The sequence below is a fragment of the Canis lupus genome, chromosome 4, assembly GCF_003254725.2.
Source record: "Canis lupus dingo isolate Sandy chromosome 4, ASM325472v2, whole genome shotgun sequence".
Classification (NCBI taxonomy): Eukaryota; Metazoa; Chordata; class Mammalia; order Carnivora; family Canidae; genus Canis; species Canis lupus.
In genome coordinates, this window is record NC_064246.1 from 20,377,972 (window position 1) to 20,398,524 (window position 20,553).

The 20,553-nt window shown below is 45.6% G+C and overlaps 1 protein-coding gene across 3 annotated transcripts in view; it reads left to right on the forward strand.

Moving 5' to 3' along the window:
• Nucleotides 1-2,009: 2,009 nt before the first annotated feature.
• The window catches only part of STOX1 (storkhead box 1), a 51,165-nt gene continuing 32,621 nt past the window's right edge, over nt 2,010-20,553 (forward strand). For all 3 annotated transcript variants that reach the window (XM_025434308.3, XM_049109021.1, XM_049109022.1), the window contains exon 1: nt 2,010-2,319. In XM_025434308.3, coding sequence (XP_025290093.3) covers nt 2,010-2,319 — 310 coding nt within the window. The remainder of the gene's footprint in view (nt 2,320-20,553) is intronic.

Sequence of the window (20,553 nt, forward strand, 5' to 3'; positions counted from 1 at the left end):
TGCTTATTTGAATTAAAAATTGTGTCAGAAAAAAAGTTGTGTCAGACTTATTTGTCATAGGGAACCCTGATTGGTAATTGTCTAACTCTGTCTCTTACTATCTGTGTGATCAGAATGCACTATTTTTTTTTTCTTTTAAGATTTTATTCATTTGAGGGATCCTTGGGTGGCGCAGCGGTTTGGCACCTGCCTTTGGCCCAGGGCGAGATCCTGGAGACCCGGGATCAAATCCCACGTCGGGCTCTCGGTGCATGGAGCCTGCTTCTCCCTCTGCCAGTGTCTCTGCCTCTCTCTCTCTGTGACTATCATAAATTAAAAAAAAAAAAAGATTTTATTCATTTGAGAGAAAGAGAAAGAGGGAGCACATGAACAGAGGTAGGGCAGATGGAGAGGCAGAGGGAGAGGGAGAAGCAGACTGCCCACTGAGCAGGGAGCCCAAGGTGGGGCTCAATCCTAGGACCCTGAGATCATGACCGGAGCCAAAGGAAGACGCTTAACCAACTGAGCCCCCGGGCGCCCCCACAGGATGCACTTCTTAATCTTACACAGCCTGTGGTTTCCTCATTTCTAAAAAATACAACGATACTAACAGTAGTTAACACCGGGTTGTGAAATTAATGCCTCCAGCATACCATGTTCAGTAAATGCTAGCTATCATTATTTAATAGAATCATCTATCATTTATTGTGATGATGACTCAGGAGGAGGCAGGGCACATAATCTCGAATTATTACGGTTGCTCACTGATGAGCTGAGGGAACAGGAAGTATGGAATGACCCCCAGGTCTTGCCAAACACCTGTGCTTCCTCTACTAGGGTCAGTTTCTAATAGTAATAACGAATAACAGTAATAGTAATAACCTCTCATCTCTCCTATTCTTTCCTCCAGGAGCCCTCATCCAGTGCCCAGGCAGAGTTCTAGCCTCGGTCCCCCAGCATGGGAACTCGACGTCGTTGCTTCGAGGCCCTCGCACAGTGGGCCTGACCGATCACAAGCCCCTCTGCCTTTGATCCGGGGAGCTCCCGGGCAAGACGGTTTCTCAGTCTTTTCCGAACGCCCAGATGCAACCCAAGGCTGAATCCCACGGACTTCATCACTGCGCTCGCCAGTGGGGGGAGCACCCCTGTTACCCCGGGCCGGCCCAGAGCCTAGAACCTCGGAGTCACGGATGGAAGAAAGTTCTTAGAATTCAGTTCCAACTCCTTTTTTTTTTTTTTTTTTAAGATTTAATCTCTGTGCTTGAGAGAGAGAACGCGCCAGACAGCACAAGCAGGAGGAACAGCAGAGGAGAGGGAGAAGCAGGCTCCCCGCTGAGCAGGGGCAGGATCGGGCTCGATTCCAGGACCCGGGATCATGACCTCAGTCAAAGCCAGACGCTTCACCGACGGATCACCCAGGCGCCCCTCTAATTCCTCATTTTGCAGGACAGTAAACTGAGGCTCAGAGAGAGAGGAAGTAAAGAGCAAGACAGGTTAGAAGACCCAGACCCAAACCTGGGTCTACTGCCTCCCGGCCCCGCGAGGCCCCTGACACCCGCAGACTGTTCCTCGCGGCCTCGCTCACCAGGGGCGACCCGAAGCCGGGACGACGGCGGCCACCCCGGTCCTCTCAGCTCGGGGGGCTGCTGGCCCTGCCGCTCGCGCCGCGGTTGAAGGAGGCTCCCGGGAGCTGCGGGGCTCCCCGAGGGCTTGGAAGAGCCCCCGCGGGGCCCGCCCCTCCCCGCCCCCCGAGCTCCAGGGTGCAGCCGGCCCCGCCCCCGGAGCCCGTTCCCCCGGCAGCCGACGGCCGCGGGCCCGCCCCCCCCCCGTCCCCCCTCCGTCCCCCCTCCGCCCCCGAGCTCCCGGGCGCAGCCGGCCCCGCCCCCCGGAGCCCGTTCCCCCGGCAGCCGGCGCCGCGCGCGCAGTCGGCCGATCCCTCCCGCCCGGCGTGCGGCGCCCGGGCCGCCGGGGCTGCGCGACCGCCGCGCCGGACCGTGCGCCAGGCTGGGGCCCCGGCCTCCCGCGGCGGCATGGCCCGGCCGGTGCAGCTGGCGCCGGGCTCGCTGGCGCTGGTGCTGTGCAGGCTGCAGGCGCCGGAGGCGGCGGCGGGCGCCGAGGAGCCGGGCGGGCGCGCGGTCTTCCGCGCCTTCCGACGCGCCAACGCGCGCTGCTTCTGGAACTCGCGGCTGGCGCGCGCCGCCTCGCGGCTGGCTTTCCAGGGCTGGCTGCCGCGCGGGGTGCTGCTGGTGCACGCGCCTCCCGCCAGCCTGCAGGTGCTGCGCGACGCCTGGGGCCGCCGGGCGCTGCGCCCCCCGCGCGGCTTCCGCATCCGGGCGGTGGGTGAGTGCGGGGCCCGGGCGGGAGAGGCCTCGGAGCCGGCGGAGGAGGGGGCGGGTGGGCCGGCCGGGCCCCGGAGCCACCTGGCCGCCGCCTTGGGCCGCCGCCAGGATGCCCCCATGTCTCCACTCTCCCAGCCGGGGAGCCTGCAGGTTCCTGGCGAAGAACTTTCTCCTTAGAAAAGTGATGCTCGGGGAGCTCGGGGCACGGGCCTGGGGTCAGGAGGTGGAGGCCTCTGCCCCCCGCGCCCTGGGGGCGCTTAGGAAGGGGACCGCTGGACTGGTTGCTCCTTTCTTTTTCTTTCTTTCTTTCTTTCTTTCTTTCTTTCTTTCTTTCTTTCTTTCTTTCTTTCTTTCTTCTTTCTTTTCTTTTCTTTTCTTTTCTTTTCTTTTCTTTTCTTTTCTTTTCCTTCTTATTTATTTATTTACTTTAATTTATTTTAAAAAGTTACAGTCCTGGAGCGGACAGCAGCCTGTGGTTTCCATGCCCTTCTGTACTGGGTGGTGTGCTGGTCTCGGCCCAGGGCCTAGGTGAAGGTTTGAGGTCATTAACTTCTTGGGAAAAAGAAATGACAAATGATGCTCTGAACACATCCCGTCCCATTAGCTAAATAGAGAAAATTCCTTCTTTTCAGTCTTTTCAGAGAGCCCGCTAGTAAGAAGACAGCAACTTTTTACTTGTGTGAAATAGCTTCATTTGAAACCACTGCACCATTGTCTTTGACACCCACCGCTAAAGCCAGGAGGGCATGTCCACTCCCTGAAACAGTCTGGTTTGTTTGCATTTTTGTGGGGTTGTGACGACCATTTGATGGTGTGTTGTCGACAAGTCACCAGTTGTTCCAGCCCTGAATTTTGACTCCTACCCAGGAACCCCTCACTCTCTCAGCCCATAAATCCTCCTCCTCAGATGGAGCAAATAAAACACGTTTATTTTAGTCCCCAGGGAGAAGGGACATGGGATAGAGGGGAGGGTAGCAAGAGGCACTTCTGTATCATCTGCTTAGAGATGTCTCAACAACCCCACCAGTGAGGCTGCACCCTGGCTTTTCTTTTTTTTTTTAAAGATTTTATCTATTTATTCATAGAGACACACAGAGAGAGGCAGAGATACAGGCAGAGGGAGAAGCAGGCTCCACGCAGAGAGCCTGATGTGGGACTCGATCTCGGGTCTCCAGGATCACGCCCTGGGCTGCAGGTGCCGCTAAACCACTGCACCACCAGGGCTGCCCCTGGCTTTGCATCTCCATGCATTTCCATTCTGTCTGGTGCCTCTGCCCCACTTTTTCTTATGTTAAAAGCAAAAGAGAGCTCATTGGCAAAGCCACATACACATTTCTTCTCCTTTTACTTGCAGGAGTTAGTGCAGAAAATAGGTTTCTGACTCTGAAAGCAGAGAGCCAAATAGCCAAGCCAAAATTCTCACCGGGAAGGGGTCTTTCAGACCGGCTGGATGAAAAACTCTTTTCAGTTCCGTACCCTCCGTTTTTCTGGTTTGAACTAGTGGTTGCATTCTCTGGTTCCCCCACTCCCTTTCAAAGGGTGAGTATAGAGTGTTGCAGAGAGGGAGGATGGAGTTGGGGGTCTGGACCTGAGGGTGACACAGAGAACACTCATGCTAAGCCAGAGGCAGCCATGATGCCACCGTCTGGGGCCCAGCAAGCAGTGGTGAGTGGTGGTTCCTGACTCAGCCCTGTTTGCTGCCATCTGAACAGTGTAGTGGACAAAGAAGACATGTTACCAGGTGCTCCAGTTCTCCGCCCACTAGATAATGCTGCCTCACTGTACAACTCAGGGTACTATGGACACTGTATTCTATGGGGTGTGCAATAACAGTGGTCTTTATGCTGGGCCATCACCTCTGACTTGGGTCTCTTAGAAGGAATTTTTTTTTTGAAGGAATTTTTAAAAAAGATTTATTATTTATTCATGAGACACACACACACACACACACACACACACACAGAGGCAGAGACACAGGCAGAGGGAGAAGCAGGATTCATGCAGGGAGCCCGATGTGGGACTTGATCCTGGATCCTGGATCCCAAGATCTCAGCCCTGAGCCAAACACAGATGCTCAATCACTGTGCCACCCAAGTGTCCCTCTTAGAAGGAATATTTTGAGGGCTGTTTTTTGTTTGTTTTTTAAACAGAGGCCTGATGAGAATTTGGACATTTAGCTGGAATTGGTACAAAACCATCTATTAGGACAATTTGAAAAGCAAAATGGAGATAGATCTTATTTGAGGCAGGCCAATGGACACATATGGGGAAGAAGTTTATTTTGAATAGAATTGATAATTACTAGTCTAACTTGGGGTCCTTAAGTCAGATCAAAGGAGAGGAGGCATTAAGGCAGCTCTTAGGCCGTCTTAGAGTCCCGGAATGTGGAGAAGGCCAGAGGAGCTCGCTGCCTTTCCCTAAAGAAATTGGAAGTTTCGGTTCACTTGCTTTCCTGAATCTGGCAGCACTGACTTTCAAAAGCTAAAATGGGCTCCCTGGAAGGTAAGGGAAGAGCAACATTTCACTCTTGTAGATATTGTTAACTTTGTGGCAAAGAGCAAAATCCTAGCAAAACACAGAGGATCAATTTGGTCTGTTACCTCATAAGATATGAGGAGGGAGTACCCTGGTCAAGCAGACAAGAGTGACCTGAGTTTCAGGTGCACACCTGAATTTAAGGCCTGGAGGAGTTTATGTTTTCTCCATGTTTTGTGCCTATTCTTTTCCTCTTTACTCTCCACCTCAACTTCCCTCTGGTGAGAAAAATAGTTCCTAAGTTGAGAACATACCCCTAAACATACCCCTAAAGAGGGATGTAGGATCTTTAGCCTGATGACCAGGGGCTAAGTCTTGTGTGCTCCGCTACTCAGTCTTTTTTTTTTTTTTTTTTAAAGATTTTATTTATTTATTCATGAGAGACACACACGCACACAGAGAGGAAGAGACACAGGCAGAGGGAGAAGCAGGCTCCATGCAGGGGGCCTGATATGGGACTCGATCCCGGGAATCCAGGATCACACCCTGGGCCAAAGGCAGGTGCCAAACCGCTGAGCCACCCAGGGATCCCCGTCTTTTTTGTTTTTAATAAACAAGTGACATTAACAGATTAAAAGGATGACTCTGGAAGCTGGAGGGAAATATCTGCTCAGCAAGCTGAACCTCTGCAGGTGGTTAGGGGTGGGGGGACACCTGTATTTGTTTGGTTGAATGGGTTGTTACTCTGGGACCACACCTCCTGGGGAGGTGAAAGGTTAATGATGGCCTCCTGGGGGGTAAGGGGGGGAAGGCCACTTGGTTAAACAGTTTGCTCCTTTCTCCTGAAATTTATAGCTGAGGTATCCCTGCTCTTTGATCCCTAGTATGCATGGCCTTCCATCTGTTATCATTGAATAAAAATGCCCGTGGCTCTTTCTACATACTTCCTTCATTAATTCATTCATGTACCAGGTACTGTGCTACGTGTCTGTTTTATTTTAAAGATCTTATTTATTTATTCATGAGAGACAGAGAAGCAAGAGCGAGAGTGAGAGAGAGAGAGAGAGAGAGACAGAGAGAGAAGCAAGCTCCCTGCTAGGAGCCTGATGTGGGACTTGATCACAGGCCCTGGGATCATGCCCTGAGTTGGAGGCTGACTGTCAACCACTGAGCCACCCAGGTGTCCCTGTGTCTTATTTATTTATTTATTTTACAGATTATTTATTTATTTATTCATGAGAGACACAGAGAAAGAGGCAGAGACACAGGCAGAGGGAGAAGCAGGCTCCATGCAGGGAGCCCAATGTGGGACTTGATCCTGGGACCCTGGGATCACAACCTGAGCTGAAGGCTGATACTCAACCACTGAACCACCCTGGCATTCCCCCTGGAGAGTATTTTTATCTTATTATTATTCATTATTTCATTATTATTGTATCGCAGGAGTTCTTTATATACCCTGAATACCAGTCCTTTGTTAGATACATGTTTTGTGAATACAGCCTAGAATGTGGCTTACCTATGTAGTTCTTCAGTGGCATCTTTTAGAGAGAAATTTTAAATTTTGATTAAATCTAATTTATCCTTGGAATGCCTGGGTGGCTCAGTGGTTGAGCGTCTGCCTTTGGCCCAGGACGTGATCCAAGAGTCCTGGGATTGAGTCCCACATCGGACTCCCTACATGGAGCCTGCTTCTCCTCCCTCTACCTATATCTCTGCCTCTCTCTCTCTCTGTGTCTCTCATGAATAAATAAAATCTTTAAAAAAAAATCTAATTTATCCTTTTTTCTCCATTATGGATATTTTTTGTATAGTTTATAAATTTTGCCTAACCTAATGATTTTCTCCTGTGTTTTTTTTTTTTTCCTAGAAGTTTTATAGTTTTATTGTTTTACATTTAGGTCTATGATCCATTTCAAGTTAATTTTTGTGAATGATATGGTGGGTGAGGTTCAGTTTTCTACATATGGATGTCTAATTATTCAAGGACAATTCATTGAGAAAACTAGCCTTTTTCATCGAATTGTCTTTGTTGAAAGTCTATTGAATATATATATGGGGGTCTGTTTCCATTGATATTGTGTCCTTTTATCAATAATATAGTGTCTATTTTTTTTAAGATTTTATTTATTTATTCATGAGACACACACACACACACACACACACACACACAGAAAGAGAGAGAGAGGCAGAGACACAGGCAGAGGGAGAAGCAGGCTCCATGCAGGGAGCCCAACGTGGGACTCAATCCCGGATCTCCAGGATCAGGCCTTGGGCTGAGGGCGGCGCTAAACCCCTGAGCCACCTGGGCTGCCCAATAATGTACTGTCTTATTGTACTTTATAGTAAAACTTGAAATCAGATATTGTGAACACTCTAATTTTGTTCTTCCTCCAAATTGTTTTGGCTACTATAGATGCTTTGTTTTTCCACATAAATTTTAGAATCAGTCTGTTAATTTCTTTAAAAAAAAAAAATCCAGCTGGGATTGTGTTGAAACCATAGATCATTTTGAAATTAGAAAAGAGGGCAGCCCCGGTGGCTCAGCGGTTTAGTGCCGCCTTCAGCCTAGGGTGTGATCCTGGAGACCCAGGATGGAGTCCCACATCAGGCTCCCTGCATGGAGCCTGTGTCTCCCTCTGCCTGTGTCTCCACTTCTCTCTCCTCTCTGTGTATTCTCATGAATAAATAAATAAAATTTTAAAAAAATGAAATTAGAAAAGAAACTCATCCTGATTTGCCCAAGATTGCCCTGGCTTTTGAAATGATAGTCTTGCATCTTGGGAACTCCTTCAGTTCCAGGCAAACTGGGATGATTGGTCACCCTAATTTGGGGAGAATTGACATTTAAGCAATCCATGAACATGGTATATCTCTGTTTGAGTGTTCTTAATTTTTCTTAGCAATGGCTTGTACTTGTACGGTATAGTATATGAATATATTTTGTTAAATTTATGTTCCTAAGAACTTTGTCTTTGATGCTATTATAAATGGAATTATTTTATTTTTTTTTAATTAAAAAAAATTTTTAGGGGATTCCTGGGTGGCTCAGCAATTTGGCGCCTGCCTTTGGCCCAAGGCACAATCCTGGAGTCCCGGGATCGAGTCCTGTGTCAGGCTCCTGGCTTGGAGCCTGCTTCTCCCTCTGCCTGTGTCTCTGCCTCTCTCTCTCTGTCTCTCTCTCTGTCTATCATGAATAAATAAATAAAACTTAAAAAAAATTTTTTTACATATTTATTTATTCATGAGACACACACACACACACACACACACACACAGAGAGGCAGAGACACAGGCAGAGGGAGAAGCAGGCTCCATGAAAAGAGTCCCATGTGGGACTCGATCCAGAGACCCTGGGATCATGCCCTGAGCTAAAAGCAGAGGCTCAACTGCTAAGCCACCCAGGCTGCCCAATTTCTTTTTCTTTTCTTTTTTTTTCTTTTTCTTTTTTTTTAGATTTTATTTACTTATTCATAAGAGAGACAGAGAGAGGCAGAGACAGAATTAGGCTCTATGCAAGGAGCCCGATATGGGACTTGATCCTGGGACTCTGGGATCATACCTTGAGCCAAAGGCAGTCACTCAACCACTGAGTCACCCAGCTGTCCCAATATATTTGGATTTCTTTCTCTTTATTCTTTGCATATTTATTCTTTCTTTTCCTCTTAAAATGTCATTCTGGTGATGAGAAATGTCTAGCCTGCAGAGAAATTAATGGTCATGTCAAGGTGGTTTAGACAGTGACTGAGAACAAATACCTCTGTTCCATCTCTTCTTTCTCCCGGATAGATATTGATATATCCCCAGTCTTTTCTAGCCTGATTATTCCTTTTCTTCTGTTAGGTGAGAAGATGGAATAATTTTGCCCGTTTTGCAGACAGGAAGTGGACTTTAGGCTGTGATGTGCTGCTGTTGTGTGGGTTTCTTGCCTTACTTTTGGTCTGCTATCAGTCTTCCCAGGGGTCCTGTGAAGGTTCTGGTATTTTTCATCAGCCAGTGCCCTAGCCCTCACTCTCCCAATGAGGCTCTCAGATTCCCACTGTGCCTTTGGTCCATTCCAGGCCCAGGAAATGGCAGAAACAGCTGCTCAGACCATGCCCCTACCCTCACCTCCCTCCTTCCTACCCAGGATCTTTCCAGCCATGTTTTTCTGGTTTTGTCCTGCCAGATGTTACCTTTCTTCTTATTCTGTGCAGGGGCAGCTGAAGGGTTCAGTCTGAAAGAGCCAAAGGGCTCACAACAGGGTATCTTGTAGGCATATTGTTGTCCCCGAGTTAGATGTTCTGGATGTAGCATCTGGGTAGTTAATGAGTGTTTCTAGCCGCATGTTTTGATTTAATGACTGGTGGATAAGAGAACACACCTCGAGTTGCTGCCATGTGGTATTGAGGTCCAGTAGGGTGAAAAGAACCATTAACCCGGAAGTCAGCTTGGATTCCTCCAATCTGTTCCTCATACTCCAGGCCAGTAGGTCACCAAATTCCATGAGGCTTAACTCCTCTGTCTCTCAAATGCATTTCTTTCTCTCTGTTTTCCCTACCAGGCCTTTGTCCACCCAAGATCTCACCATTTCCTACCTGAGTGATGGCTTCAGCTTCTTCCCTTTTTTGTGGTGCCTCCTCCTGGCTGGCCCTGTACACTCCAGTCCATTCTCCATCCCACAGGTAGCCAGACGAACGACATCTGAAATGCAGATCTAATTCTTCCCTTCATCTGCTCAGATCCCTCTGCTGCTCCCCTTAGCTTTTCAGAAAAAGTCCAGAGCCTTTAACATGCATTGCAGTGTTCCCTGATCCAGATCCAGCTTTAGCCTTCTTGTTCTCCCCATCTTCTGAAAGGTACCTGTCTTTCCTGTTATCAGTCAAAGTTCATTCAGAGATTCAGAACCATTATGAGAGGAATCCCTGGGTGGCGCAGCGGTTTGGCGCCTGCCTTTGGCCCAGGGTGCGATCCTGGAGACCCAGGATTGAATCCCACATCGGGCTCCTGGTGCATGGAGCCTGCTTCTCCCTCTGCCTGTGTCTCTGCCTCTCTTTCTCTCTGTATGACTATCATAAATAAATTAAAAAAAATTTAAAAAACAACAACAACAACAAAAAAGAACCAGTATGAGATACAAATTCAGGGAGTTATTATGAGGAATTGGCTTTGCATGGTTGTGGGGGCCAGGCAGGCAAGTCCAGAAGCCATATTTTTAAAAAAATTTTAATTTGGGCAGGCCTGGTGGCTCAGCGGTTTAGCACAGCCTACAGCCCAGGGTGTGATCCTGGAGACCTGGAATCGAGTCCCACGTCAGGCTCCCTGCATGGAGCCTGCTTCTCCCTCTGCCTGGGTCTCTACCTCTCTCTCTCTCTCTCTCTGTGTGTGTATCTCTCATGAATAAATAAATAAAATCTTTAAAAAATTTTAAAAATTTACTTGACAGAGCATGTGCACAAGCAGGTAGAGCAGCAAACAGAGAGAGGGAGAAGCAGGCTCCCCAGTGAGCAGAGAGCCTGACATGGGGCTTAATTCCAGGACCCCAGGATCATGACCTGAGACTAAAGCAGACGCTTAACTGAGTCACCCAAGCGCCCCCAGAATCTGTATTCCTAGCCATCATGAAGGGCAGTCTGGAATGCTTGGGCACAGCCAAAGCTACTATGCATAGGTAGGATTTCTTTTGAGAAGCTTCAGTTATGTTCTTTTTCTACGATTTTATTTTTTAAAAAGAATTTATTTATTTATTCATGAGAGACACAGAGAGAGAGGCAGAGCACAGGCAGAGGGAGAAGCAGGCTCCATGCAGGGAGCCTCATGTGGGACTCAATCCCAGGGCTCCAGGATAACACCCTGGGCTGAAGGCAGGCACTAAGCCACTGAGCTACCCAGGGATCCCCTCATCCTTGAGTTTTAGACACTTCTGTTCTTACCTCTGTTGCTGGTTGGAGGGGCCAATGTCCCAAGAAGATGTTGATCAGCTCCACGATGTTTGTAAAGATGGTCATCTTCCTTCTCCTGTTGTACCATGAGTCTTTTATTTATCTTTAAAGATTTTATTTATTCATTATTCATTTGAGAGAGTGAGACAGAGCACGTGAGCATATGGGGGGGTGCAGAGGGAGAGTAGGAGGCAGACTCCCCATTGAGCAGGGAGCCTGATGTGTGCCCGATCCTAGGACCTGGAGATCATGACCTGAGCCCAAGTCAGATGTTTAGCCATCTGAGCTACCCAGTGCCCCCATTGAGCCTTTTAAATATCCTTGTGAATCTCACGTGCATTACTATTGAAGAACTCCAGCACAAAATTCTTTTTTTATTTTTTTAAGATTTTATTTATTTATTCACTAGAGAGAGAGAGGCAGAAACATAGGCAGAAGGAGAAGCAGGCTCCCTGCAAGGAGCCCGATGTGGGACTCAATCCCGGATCCCGGGATCAGGACCTGAGCCAAAGGCAGATGCTCAACCGCTGAGCCATCCAGGCGTCCTCAAAATTATTTTCAATTGCAGACAACAAAATGGATTTGAAGAATCATTAAAGTCATAGTTTAAAGTTTCCAGATCACCCAGAACCACATGTTAGTAGAGAAAACTGGGTTTATATGGTTGTTAGCTAGCTATGGTTGGCCTTGTTAGCTAGCTATGGTTGGCCTTGAGCTAGTTGCTTAACCCCCTCTCAGCTCCATTGTCTTCATGGGTACAAATAAGGACACAATCTGTGCTTTGCAGGTTGTTTTGAAGATCAAGTACCTGAGAGCACACAGCCTGTGCCTCCTCCAGGCTTAAAATCAAGAAAACAGCAAACACATGGCAGTCTCCAGTGTGGAGGGAGTAGCAGATGTGTCTCTGGGCTCTTGGTCTCTAGGCATCTTTTTTTTTTTTTTAAGATTTTATTTATTTATTCATGAGACATACACAGAGAGATGCAGAGACACAGGCAGAGGAAGAAGCAGGCTCACTGTGAGGAGCCCGATGCGGGACTCAATCCCAGGACTCCAAGATCACAACCTGAGCCAAAAACAGATGCTCAACTGCTGAGCCACCCAGGGATCCCGCTCTCTAGACATCCTATCTCCACTGGGGCCTGTGCTGATTATTCATCTGGCACGTTTTTATTTTCAAGATTGCTGTGCCTGTTCTTGTCGTTCCTGTTATCTCCCAGCCTCCTTGATGCTGGTCAAGTCCACAATTCTTGTCCTGTGCCTTAGCTCAGATCCCAAAAGGTGCCTGGGTGCTGTAGAAAGAGCTGTGAGTTTGGAAGTAATCCTGCTGCTAAGTTTCTGGGAGCCTTTAAGTCAGGCATCATACTTCTCTGCACCTCTGGGACCTGAGCCAAGGGCAGATGCCCAACTGACTGAACCACCCAGGCACCCCTTGACTGATGTTTTTTTAATGTCCATGTAATCTACAAATTCATTGCAATTCATATCAAAATCTCAATGACATTTTTTACAGAAACAGAAAAAATAATTCCAAAATTCATATGGGATTACAGGAGGAACCTGGACAGTCAAAGCAATCTTGAGTAAGAAAAACAAAGCTGGAAGCATCACAATTCCTGATTTTAATATGTTACAAAACTACTGTAATTAGAACACTTATGGTACTGGCATAAAGATTGACATCTATACCAGTGGAACAGAATAGAAAGCCCAGAAATAAACTGACACATAGAGTGCGCTGAGTTTTGGTAAGGGTGCCAAGAATACACTGGGGAAGGGATAGTCTCATCAACAAATGGTGTTGGGAGAACTGGATAGCCACATGCAAAAGAATAAAATTGGACTCTTACACCATATACAGAAATCAACTCAAACTGGATTAAAAACTTAAATATAAGACCTGAAACTGTAAAACTCCTAAAAAATACATAGAGGAAAAGTTTCATGACATGGGTCTTGGCAATGATTTCTTGTCTATGACACCAAAAGCACAGACAACAAAAGCGGAAAAAGGCAAGTGGGACCAAAGTACAAACCCCACATATGAACAGTGGCTATTTCTCTCTGACATTGATTATGGTTGGAATGTTTTGTGTGCATGTGTGTGCTCACGCACTTGTGAATGCTTTCATATTTATAAGGTATTACTTTATTTAGTGCCTGTTATTTAATTTTAATTTAATAGGTTGCTTAGGTAACATATGTACCTGGTACAAAAGGCACATAATAAAAAGTCTCTTGTCCCTGCCCCCAGCCACTTTTCCTTTCCTTTCTCTGGAAATAGCCACAGTGACCAGTTCCCTAATCCTTCCAGAGATAATTTATATATCTATAAGCAATTCATGGGAATGTATTCACCCCCATTTTTACATAAATGTTAGCATGTTACATGTATCTTTTTTTCTAGGAAACAAAAAGTTTCTAGAAAGGTCACTTAAAAAAAGTATAAATGCAAAAAAAAAGTATAAATGCAAGGTAGTTAACAGCATTGACCTAGTTGTGTGGCATCTTTTTTTTTTTTTTTTTTTTTTTTTAAGATTTTATTTATTTAGGGCAGCCCTGGTGGTGCAGCACTTTGGCGCTGCCTGCAGCCTGGGGTGTGATCCTGGAGACCCAGGATCGAGTCCCACATCGGGCTCCCTGCATGGAGCCTGCTTCTCCCTCTGCCTGCGTCTCTGCCTCTGTCTGTGTCTATGAATAAATAAATAAAATCTTAAAAAAAAATAAAGGAACTTTAAAAAAAATTTTATTTATTTTTTAAAGATTTTATTTATGAGAATGCACAGAGAGGAGAGAGAGAGAGGCAGAGACGCAGGCAGAGGGAGAAGCAGGCTCCATGCACCGGGAGCCCGACGTGGGACTGGATCCCGGGTCTCCAGGATCGCGCCCTGGGCCAAAGGCAGGCACCAAACCGCTGCGCCACCCAGGGATCCGGGAACCATATTTAAACAGTTTTTATTACTGCAAAGGTTTTTGGGAGACTTAGTCTGTTGACTGCCTCCATCTGGAAGACAGGAGAAAACTCTTAAGTGCTCCAAGCTTATCCTACCATGGAAACCCCTTTTGCCAAACTCCTTCTGCGGGTGATGTTTGAGGAATTCTTGGGAACTCTGGGTTCCTATGGAGCATCTTCCTGTGTAAGGTTCATCTAGTGGGCCCAGAGGCCTGCCCTACAGAGGTTCACAGTTTCTGAGAAGCTGCAATGGTTGGAGAGAGAAAAACTGCCCAAGCACCCCTCCCCTGGGGAGCATGAGCATCGGAGGATAGAGTGTGGGGCTAGGCACTGGGGAACACTGGACAGAATCTGGGCTGTTTGAAGAGTGTTAAACGTGGGACCCGGGATTGAGTTTCCCCAGCACAACCATCCTGCAGTCCTCCTATTAGTGACTGTCACCATGCTTGCCCTGCCCCAGAGTTGTGGCTTTGTTTTTTGTTGTTGTTGTTTTAAGATTTTATTTATTTATTTATTTATTTATTTATTTATTTATTTATTTATTCATAAGAGACAGAGAGAGAGAGAGGCAGGGACATAGGCAGAGGGAGAAGCGGGCTCTATGCAGGGAGTCTGATGCACAACTCGATCCTGGCCGGCGGGATCACACCCTGAGCCAAAGGCACTCAACCACTGAGCTACCCAGGTGTCCCCAGAGTTGTGGCTTTGGATGTGGAAATGCCCTAATCAGATATGACACAGACACACATACCACACACACACACACACACACACACACACACACACACAGTGGAGGTTTCAAGGAGTAGAGTTTCACTTCACAGATTTTATAGATCAGAGGGCTTTCAAAGGCCCCCTGGAGGTTCAGCTAAATTGTGCTAGTTAGGGAAAGTCAGACTTTTAAGTTTTTTCTGTTTTTGAGATTTTATTTATTTGCTCATGAGAGACGCAGAGAGAGGCAGAGACCTAGCAAAGGGAGAAGCAGGACTTGATACCAGGATCATCAGCCAAAGGCAGATGGTCAACCCCTGAGCCAACTAGGTGCTGAGACTTTAAATTTTTCATACAGAGAACTCTTTAGGTCAGCCGAGTTTTTACAGACGAGGAAACAAGCTGCTTACTCAAGATCATTTGCAATATTAAGCTTTTTACACGATTAATTTAAAAAATTTATCTGTTGGGGGAAAATGTGCAAAATGATCCCCTTGCTGATATTTGGCTCCCCTCTGTGGCTCTGCAGTGTCTCTGTAGCTATTGATTTAAGAACAGGAAGTCCCTTGTGAGAATCTCTTTAAACTGGAACAGCTTTTCTCTGCCAAGTTTAAAACCATCAGTTGTGAGTGTATTTATTTGATGGGAGGGCCCGGCAACACAAGTTTTTCTGTTAGGCTGACTAATCTTACATAACTGCAAGTGCTTATAAATTATATTTTTAAAATGCAATATTTGGCTTTTTTTTTTTTTTTTTTTGGTAAAGATTTTATTTACGAGAGAGGGGGGGGGGGGGGCAGAGACGCAGGCTCCATGCAGGGAGCCCGACATGGGACTCAATCCCAGGTCTCCAGGATCACGCCCTGGGCTGAAGGCGGCGCTAAACCGCTGAGCCACCCGGGCTGCCCTATTTGGCTTCTTTTTGTGGGGTTTAGTGAAGTTTAATTTATGTACAGAAAAGAATGTATTCTTTTTAGGTATACATGTCTGAGTTTTGACAAATGTTCACAGTTATATCACTACCACCATAATTAGGATATAGGATATTTCCATCACCGCCCCCTCAATTCCCTAGTGACCCTTCATAATCAATCCCATCCTTCCACTCTGATCCTGACCACCACTGATTTAATTTCTGTCCCAATCTTTGGCCTTTTCTGGAATGTCATAAATGAAACATATGGCCTTTTGAGTCAGCCTTCTTTCACCCTGGATAATGCTTTTGAGATTCATCAATGTATGTAATTCATTCCTTTTGTTGCTGAATAGTATCCCACCAGGTAGGTGTTCCACAGTATGTTCCTCTTTTCACCCTTGAGGGACAGTTGGGTTGCTTATAAATTTTAGTGATTATGCTTAAAGCTGCAGTGAACATTCACTAGCAGGTCTTGGTTTGGGTATGTGTTTTCATTTCTCTTGAGTAAATGCCTACTGGGATTAGAGGGCTGTTTTCCAAAGTGACTGTACCATTTCACATTCCCATAATGTATGAGAATTCTAGTCTAGCATTTGTCTTTTATTTATTTTGATAATTTTTGACTGTTTTAATAGATGGATAGTGGTATTTCATTGTGGTTTTAATTTATATTTCTCTAATGCCTGGTGAGTTGAGCATCTTTTGATGAGGTCATTTGCCATTTGTCTGTTAAAATCTTTGGCCCATTTAAAAAAAAATCTTTTTTCCTTTATTGGACTGTATGAGTTCTTCATGCATTTTAGATACAAGTTTTTTTTTTAAGATTTTATTTATTTATTCATAGAGATGCAGAGAGAGAGAGGCAGAGACACAGGCAGAGGGAGAAGCAGGCTCCATGCAGGGAGCCCGATGTGGGACTCGATCCAGAGTCTCCAGGATCACGCCCTGGGCTGCAGGCGGCGCTAAACTGCTGCACCACTGGGGCTGCCCATAGATACAAGTTCTTTTTTTTTTTTTTTAATTTTTTTTTTAGATACAAGTTCTTTATCAGATATGTGTTTTGCAAATGTTTTCTCCCAGTCTTTGTTTGGTCTTTTTGTTATTATTTTTTACCAGCATCTTGTGAAGAAAAGAAGTTTTTAATTTTAATGAAGTCCAATTGATCAGTTTTTTCTTTTTTGTTTGTTGTGTCCTAAGACATATTTACCTCACCAAGATCATAAAGATTTTTGTCCTATGTTTTCTTTTAGAAACCTTATACTTCTGGTCTATTTGGTTCTCTGATGCATTTCATGTAAATATTTGTATATGGTGTGAGTTATGAGTCAAATTTCATGGTTTTGCATGTGTATGTTTAATTTTTCAAGAACTATTTGTTGAAAAGACTGTCCTTTCTCCATTGACCCTTTGTCAAATAGCAGTTGACCACATATTTCTGGACTATGTTCTCTTCCTTTGATGTATGTGCCTACCCTTTCACCAATACTACATTATCCTGATGACTGTAGCTATAGTGTAAATCTTTTTTTTTTTTAATTGTAAATCTTGAAATCCAACTTTGTTTCTTTTTTCTTTTGGCTGTTACAGGTCCTTTGCTTTTCATTTCTTCCTCTTTTTTTTTTTTTAAAGACTTTTATTTATTTATTTGAGAGAGAGAGGTAGAGAGAGCACAAGCAGGAAGTGCAGAGGGACAAGCTGACTCCCCACTGAGCTGGGAGCCTGACAGTGGGGCTCGATCTCAGGACCCTGGGATTATACCTTGAGCTGAAGGCAGACACTTAACCGATTGAGCCTCCCAGGTGCCCCTCATTTTTTTTTTTTTTTTTAATTTAAGGGTCATATCCCAGTAACTGCATTTTAGGACAATGTCTCAATTACATGGGTTGCTTTACTTATTTATTTATTTCTCCCCTCCCACTTTTTTTTTTTTATTTTTTAAAGTTTTTTTAAGTGTATTTACTCAAGCAATCTCTACATTAGTGTCAGGCCCAAACTTACGCCCCAGACCAAGCGTCGCATGCTGGGCAGCCTAGGTGGCTCAGCGATTTAGCGCTGCCTTCCGCCCAGAGCATGATCCTGGAGTCCTGGGATCAGGTCCGCATCTGGCTCAATGCAGGGAGCCTGCTTCTCCCTCTGCCGGTGTCTCTGCCTCTCTCTCTGTGTTTCTCATGAATAAATAAAATCTCAAAAAAAAAAAAAAAAAAAAAAGGCTACATGCTCAACCCGCTGAGCCATCCAGGCTCCCCCCACTTTGCTTTTCTATAGAAACTTTAGACTTGCTTTGTTAATTTCTACAGAAAATAAAATCCTGCTAGAATTTTTATTAGAATTGTGTTAAATCTATAGATTAACTTGAGGAGAATTAATATCTTAACAATATTGAGTCTTCTGATAGGTATATCTCTCTCTTAAATCTTCTGTTTTTCTGACTGTGTGTTACAAATGTAAATTTTGACCTCCGACCTCTGGAGTCTTTGAAAACCTGTGAAACCAAATGCCTTCCAGATACCAAGGAGTAAGCAATGCAGGTGCAGGAGAAAGCAGAGGAAACAGAAATCCCAGAAGACCTATTTAAATTCTCAAGAGGCACTGAGATCAAAAAGGAACAAATCCCTTAGGAAGAATTAGAAAATCCGTATCAACTGAAGGTGGAAAGGATTTTGAAAGGCAACAAAAGATGACACTGGCTTAAGTTTTAAGAGCATCAGCAGATACATATATTTATTGTGGTGGTTCTCAGGTTATTGGGGAGTTGATTTTGTCAGGTTAGGAGTGGATTTGGACTCTTTGGAGGGTAAAAGTGTTTTCAAGTCTTTTTTCCCGTCTGCACCCTGCCTGGAATTGGTCAAGAACCGTGCTAGGCCAGCTCTGAGCTGAGTGCGAGGCAGGGCACAGTGAGCAGTGCTGGGTCTCCTTGCCCCGTGGGCATAGGCCAAGTGGTGTTTCCTGCACTGAGAAACATGTCTCCTTCAGGGCAGAGGCTAGGAGCCTGCCCCTAGTTCCTGCTAATTAACCCAAACTGGAGGGTGCTAATTCTGGCCAGACCTCAACCACATCGGGCCCAAGCTAGCCTCACTTCTGTCTTCCATCAAAGTCCAAGTGGTCTGCAGGCCTGCTTTCTCCCAGCTTTTGCCTGGGCTGTGCAGGAGCCTCTGATGCCACTCTGATCAGGGCCAGTATTTAAGAAAGTGGAAGAGGGATTTCAGAACATAGTGCTCAGTAATTATCCCTGGTTGAGAACACCAGCTCTGGGGGTAGACTGCCTGGTTTCACATCATATCAAGGCACTGAGAAGATGTGCAATTTATTTGACTCTTAATGGCTCTGCTTTCCTTTTGGTAAAATTTAGATATTGTGACTACGTTGGGTTGTTGGAGGATTAAGTGGAACGATGTTGTTGGAGGATTAAGTGGAAAATGCCTGGCAATAGTTGAGTTCTCAATGAGTGCTAGTGGTTCATTGTTGTGGATCACACAGGTGCCGGCAGGGCGCAGTACCCTGCCAATTCTTACCTGCCATCACACTGTCCGGGAGGCCTCATTCTGTCCTCTGGAGTGTGTACTTTGGCTATCTGGGTTCCATGCATAAAGATCACTACTGTGCTAAAATAGACACAGAGACAACTTTCTTCTTTATCAGGGCTGCACTAGTGTGTCCCAGGCTTTGCTTTTTCAGATTCAACCAGGCATTGTTGGCCTCTGAGCCCATGAGACCTGGATTCCGGTCCTGACTGGTCCCCTCACTGGCCAGTCCCTTGCTGTCTCTGGACTTCAGTTTGTCTGTGGAACGGTCATGTTCCATGCAGTGTTGTGCTGGTTTCATCCCACTGAATCATTGAATAACTTCTTGTAGCCAGTAATTCCTGACCTCTTCCTATCACTTAATATATAAATCACTATTTCCTAAAAATATAGAATAATCCATATTACTTTTAATCTAGAGTGAATAAAAATTGTATTTTGAAAAATTTAAAATTATATGATTTCTGCCCACATCCCACCTACCAGAGGCACTTGCAGCTTCTGGGAGCTACAGAAGGAGGCCTAAGCAGAGGAGGTTCATCTCTGCATCAGACTGCGGAGGACCAGGGCATTGAGGCATGCCCCTGCTTTGTCTTCTGTATGGGAGGCCTCTTCTGTCTGAGGGCCTCTTCTGGCTGAGGCCTCTACTGGCTGAGGGCCCTGTGCACAGAAATGGAAAGCCAGTAAGGGTGGGAGCTTAACAAGACAGAGCATGTGTGTCTTTTCCTCACATTCTTTTCACGATTGTTCTTATCCCTGTATTAGATTTTGATTCCTATTGCAATAGAGGTTAAAAAAGAAAAATTGCTGGGCAGCCTGGGTGGCTCAGCGGTTTGGCACTGCCTTCGGCCCAGGGCGTGATCTGGAGACCCAGGATCAAGTCCCATGTCGGGCTCCCTGCATGGAGCCTGCTTCTCCCTCTGCCTGTGTCTCTGCCCCATTCTCTCTCTCTCTCTCTCTCTCTCTCTGTGTGTGTCTCTCATGAATAAATAAATCTTTAAAAAAAAATTGTTTTGACACAGCCTTTGCTTTTGACACAAGCCTTTGCTTTTTGACACAGCCTTTGCCAGAATCCATTTCTTTTCTTTTCTTTTTTTAGAATCCATTTCTTTTAAACTTTTCATCATCTTACTCTCTATAAACCTAAGAAAGGGAATAGAAGTGTTGTGTGGTCTTTATTTTATTTTTTTTAATTTTATTTATTTACATAATCTCTACATCCAATGTGGATCTCAAACTCACGACCCTGAGATCAAGAGTCACATGCTCTACTGACTGAGCTGGCCAGGCACCCCTGGTGGGTCTTTAGTATATGTGCTGCCAAAGCGAGCACCCTGGTGGGTCTTTAAATGGTAACTGTAGGTCACATAGACTGGTCCGGTGCTGGAGAGCAATAGCATTTGGTGATATGCACTTTTAAGAAAGCCCAGGGCTGTGTTTTTTGTTTTTATTTTTATTTATTTATTTATGATAGTCACAGAGAGAGAGAGAGAGAGAGAGGCAGAGACACAGGCAGAGGGAGAAGCAGGCTCCATGCACTGGGAGCCCGACGAGGGATTCGATCTCCTTTGGGCCAAAGGCAGGCGCCAAACCGCTGCGCCACCCAGGGATCCCTGTTTTTTGTTTTTAAACTGAGCTTAATTGTCTAGCCCTGCAGTCGCCCATAGTTGTATGTTATATTTGCTAATTGAAAGTCCTGGTAATAAAAACGTTTTAAAAATTACTTAAAAATTTAGTG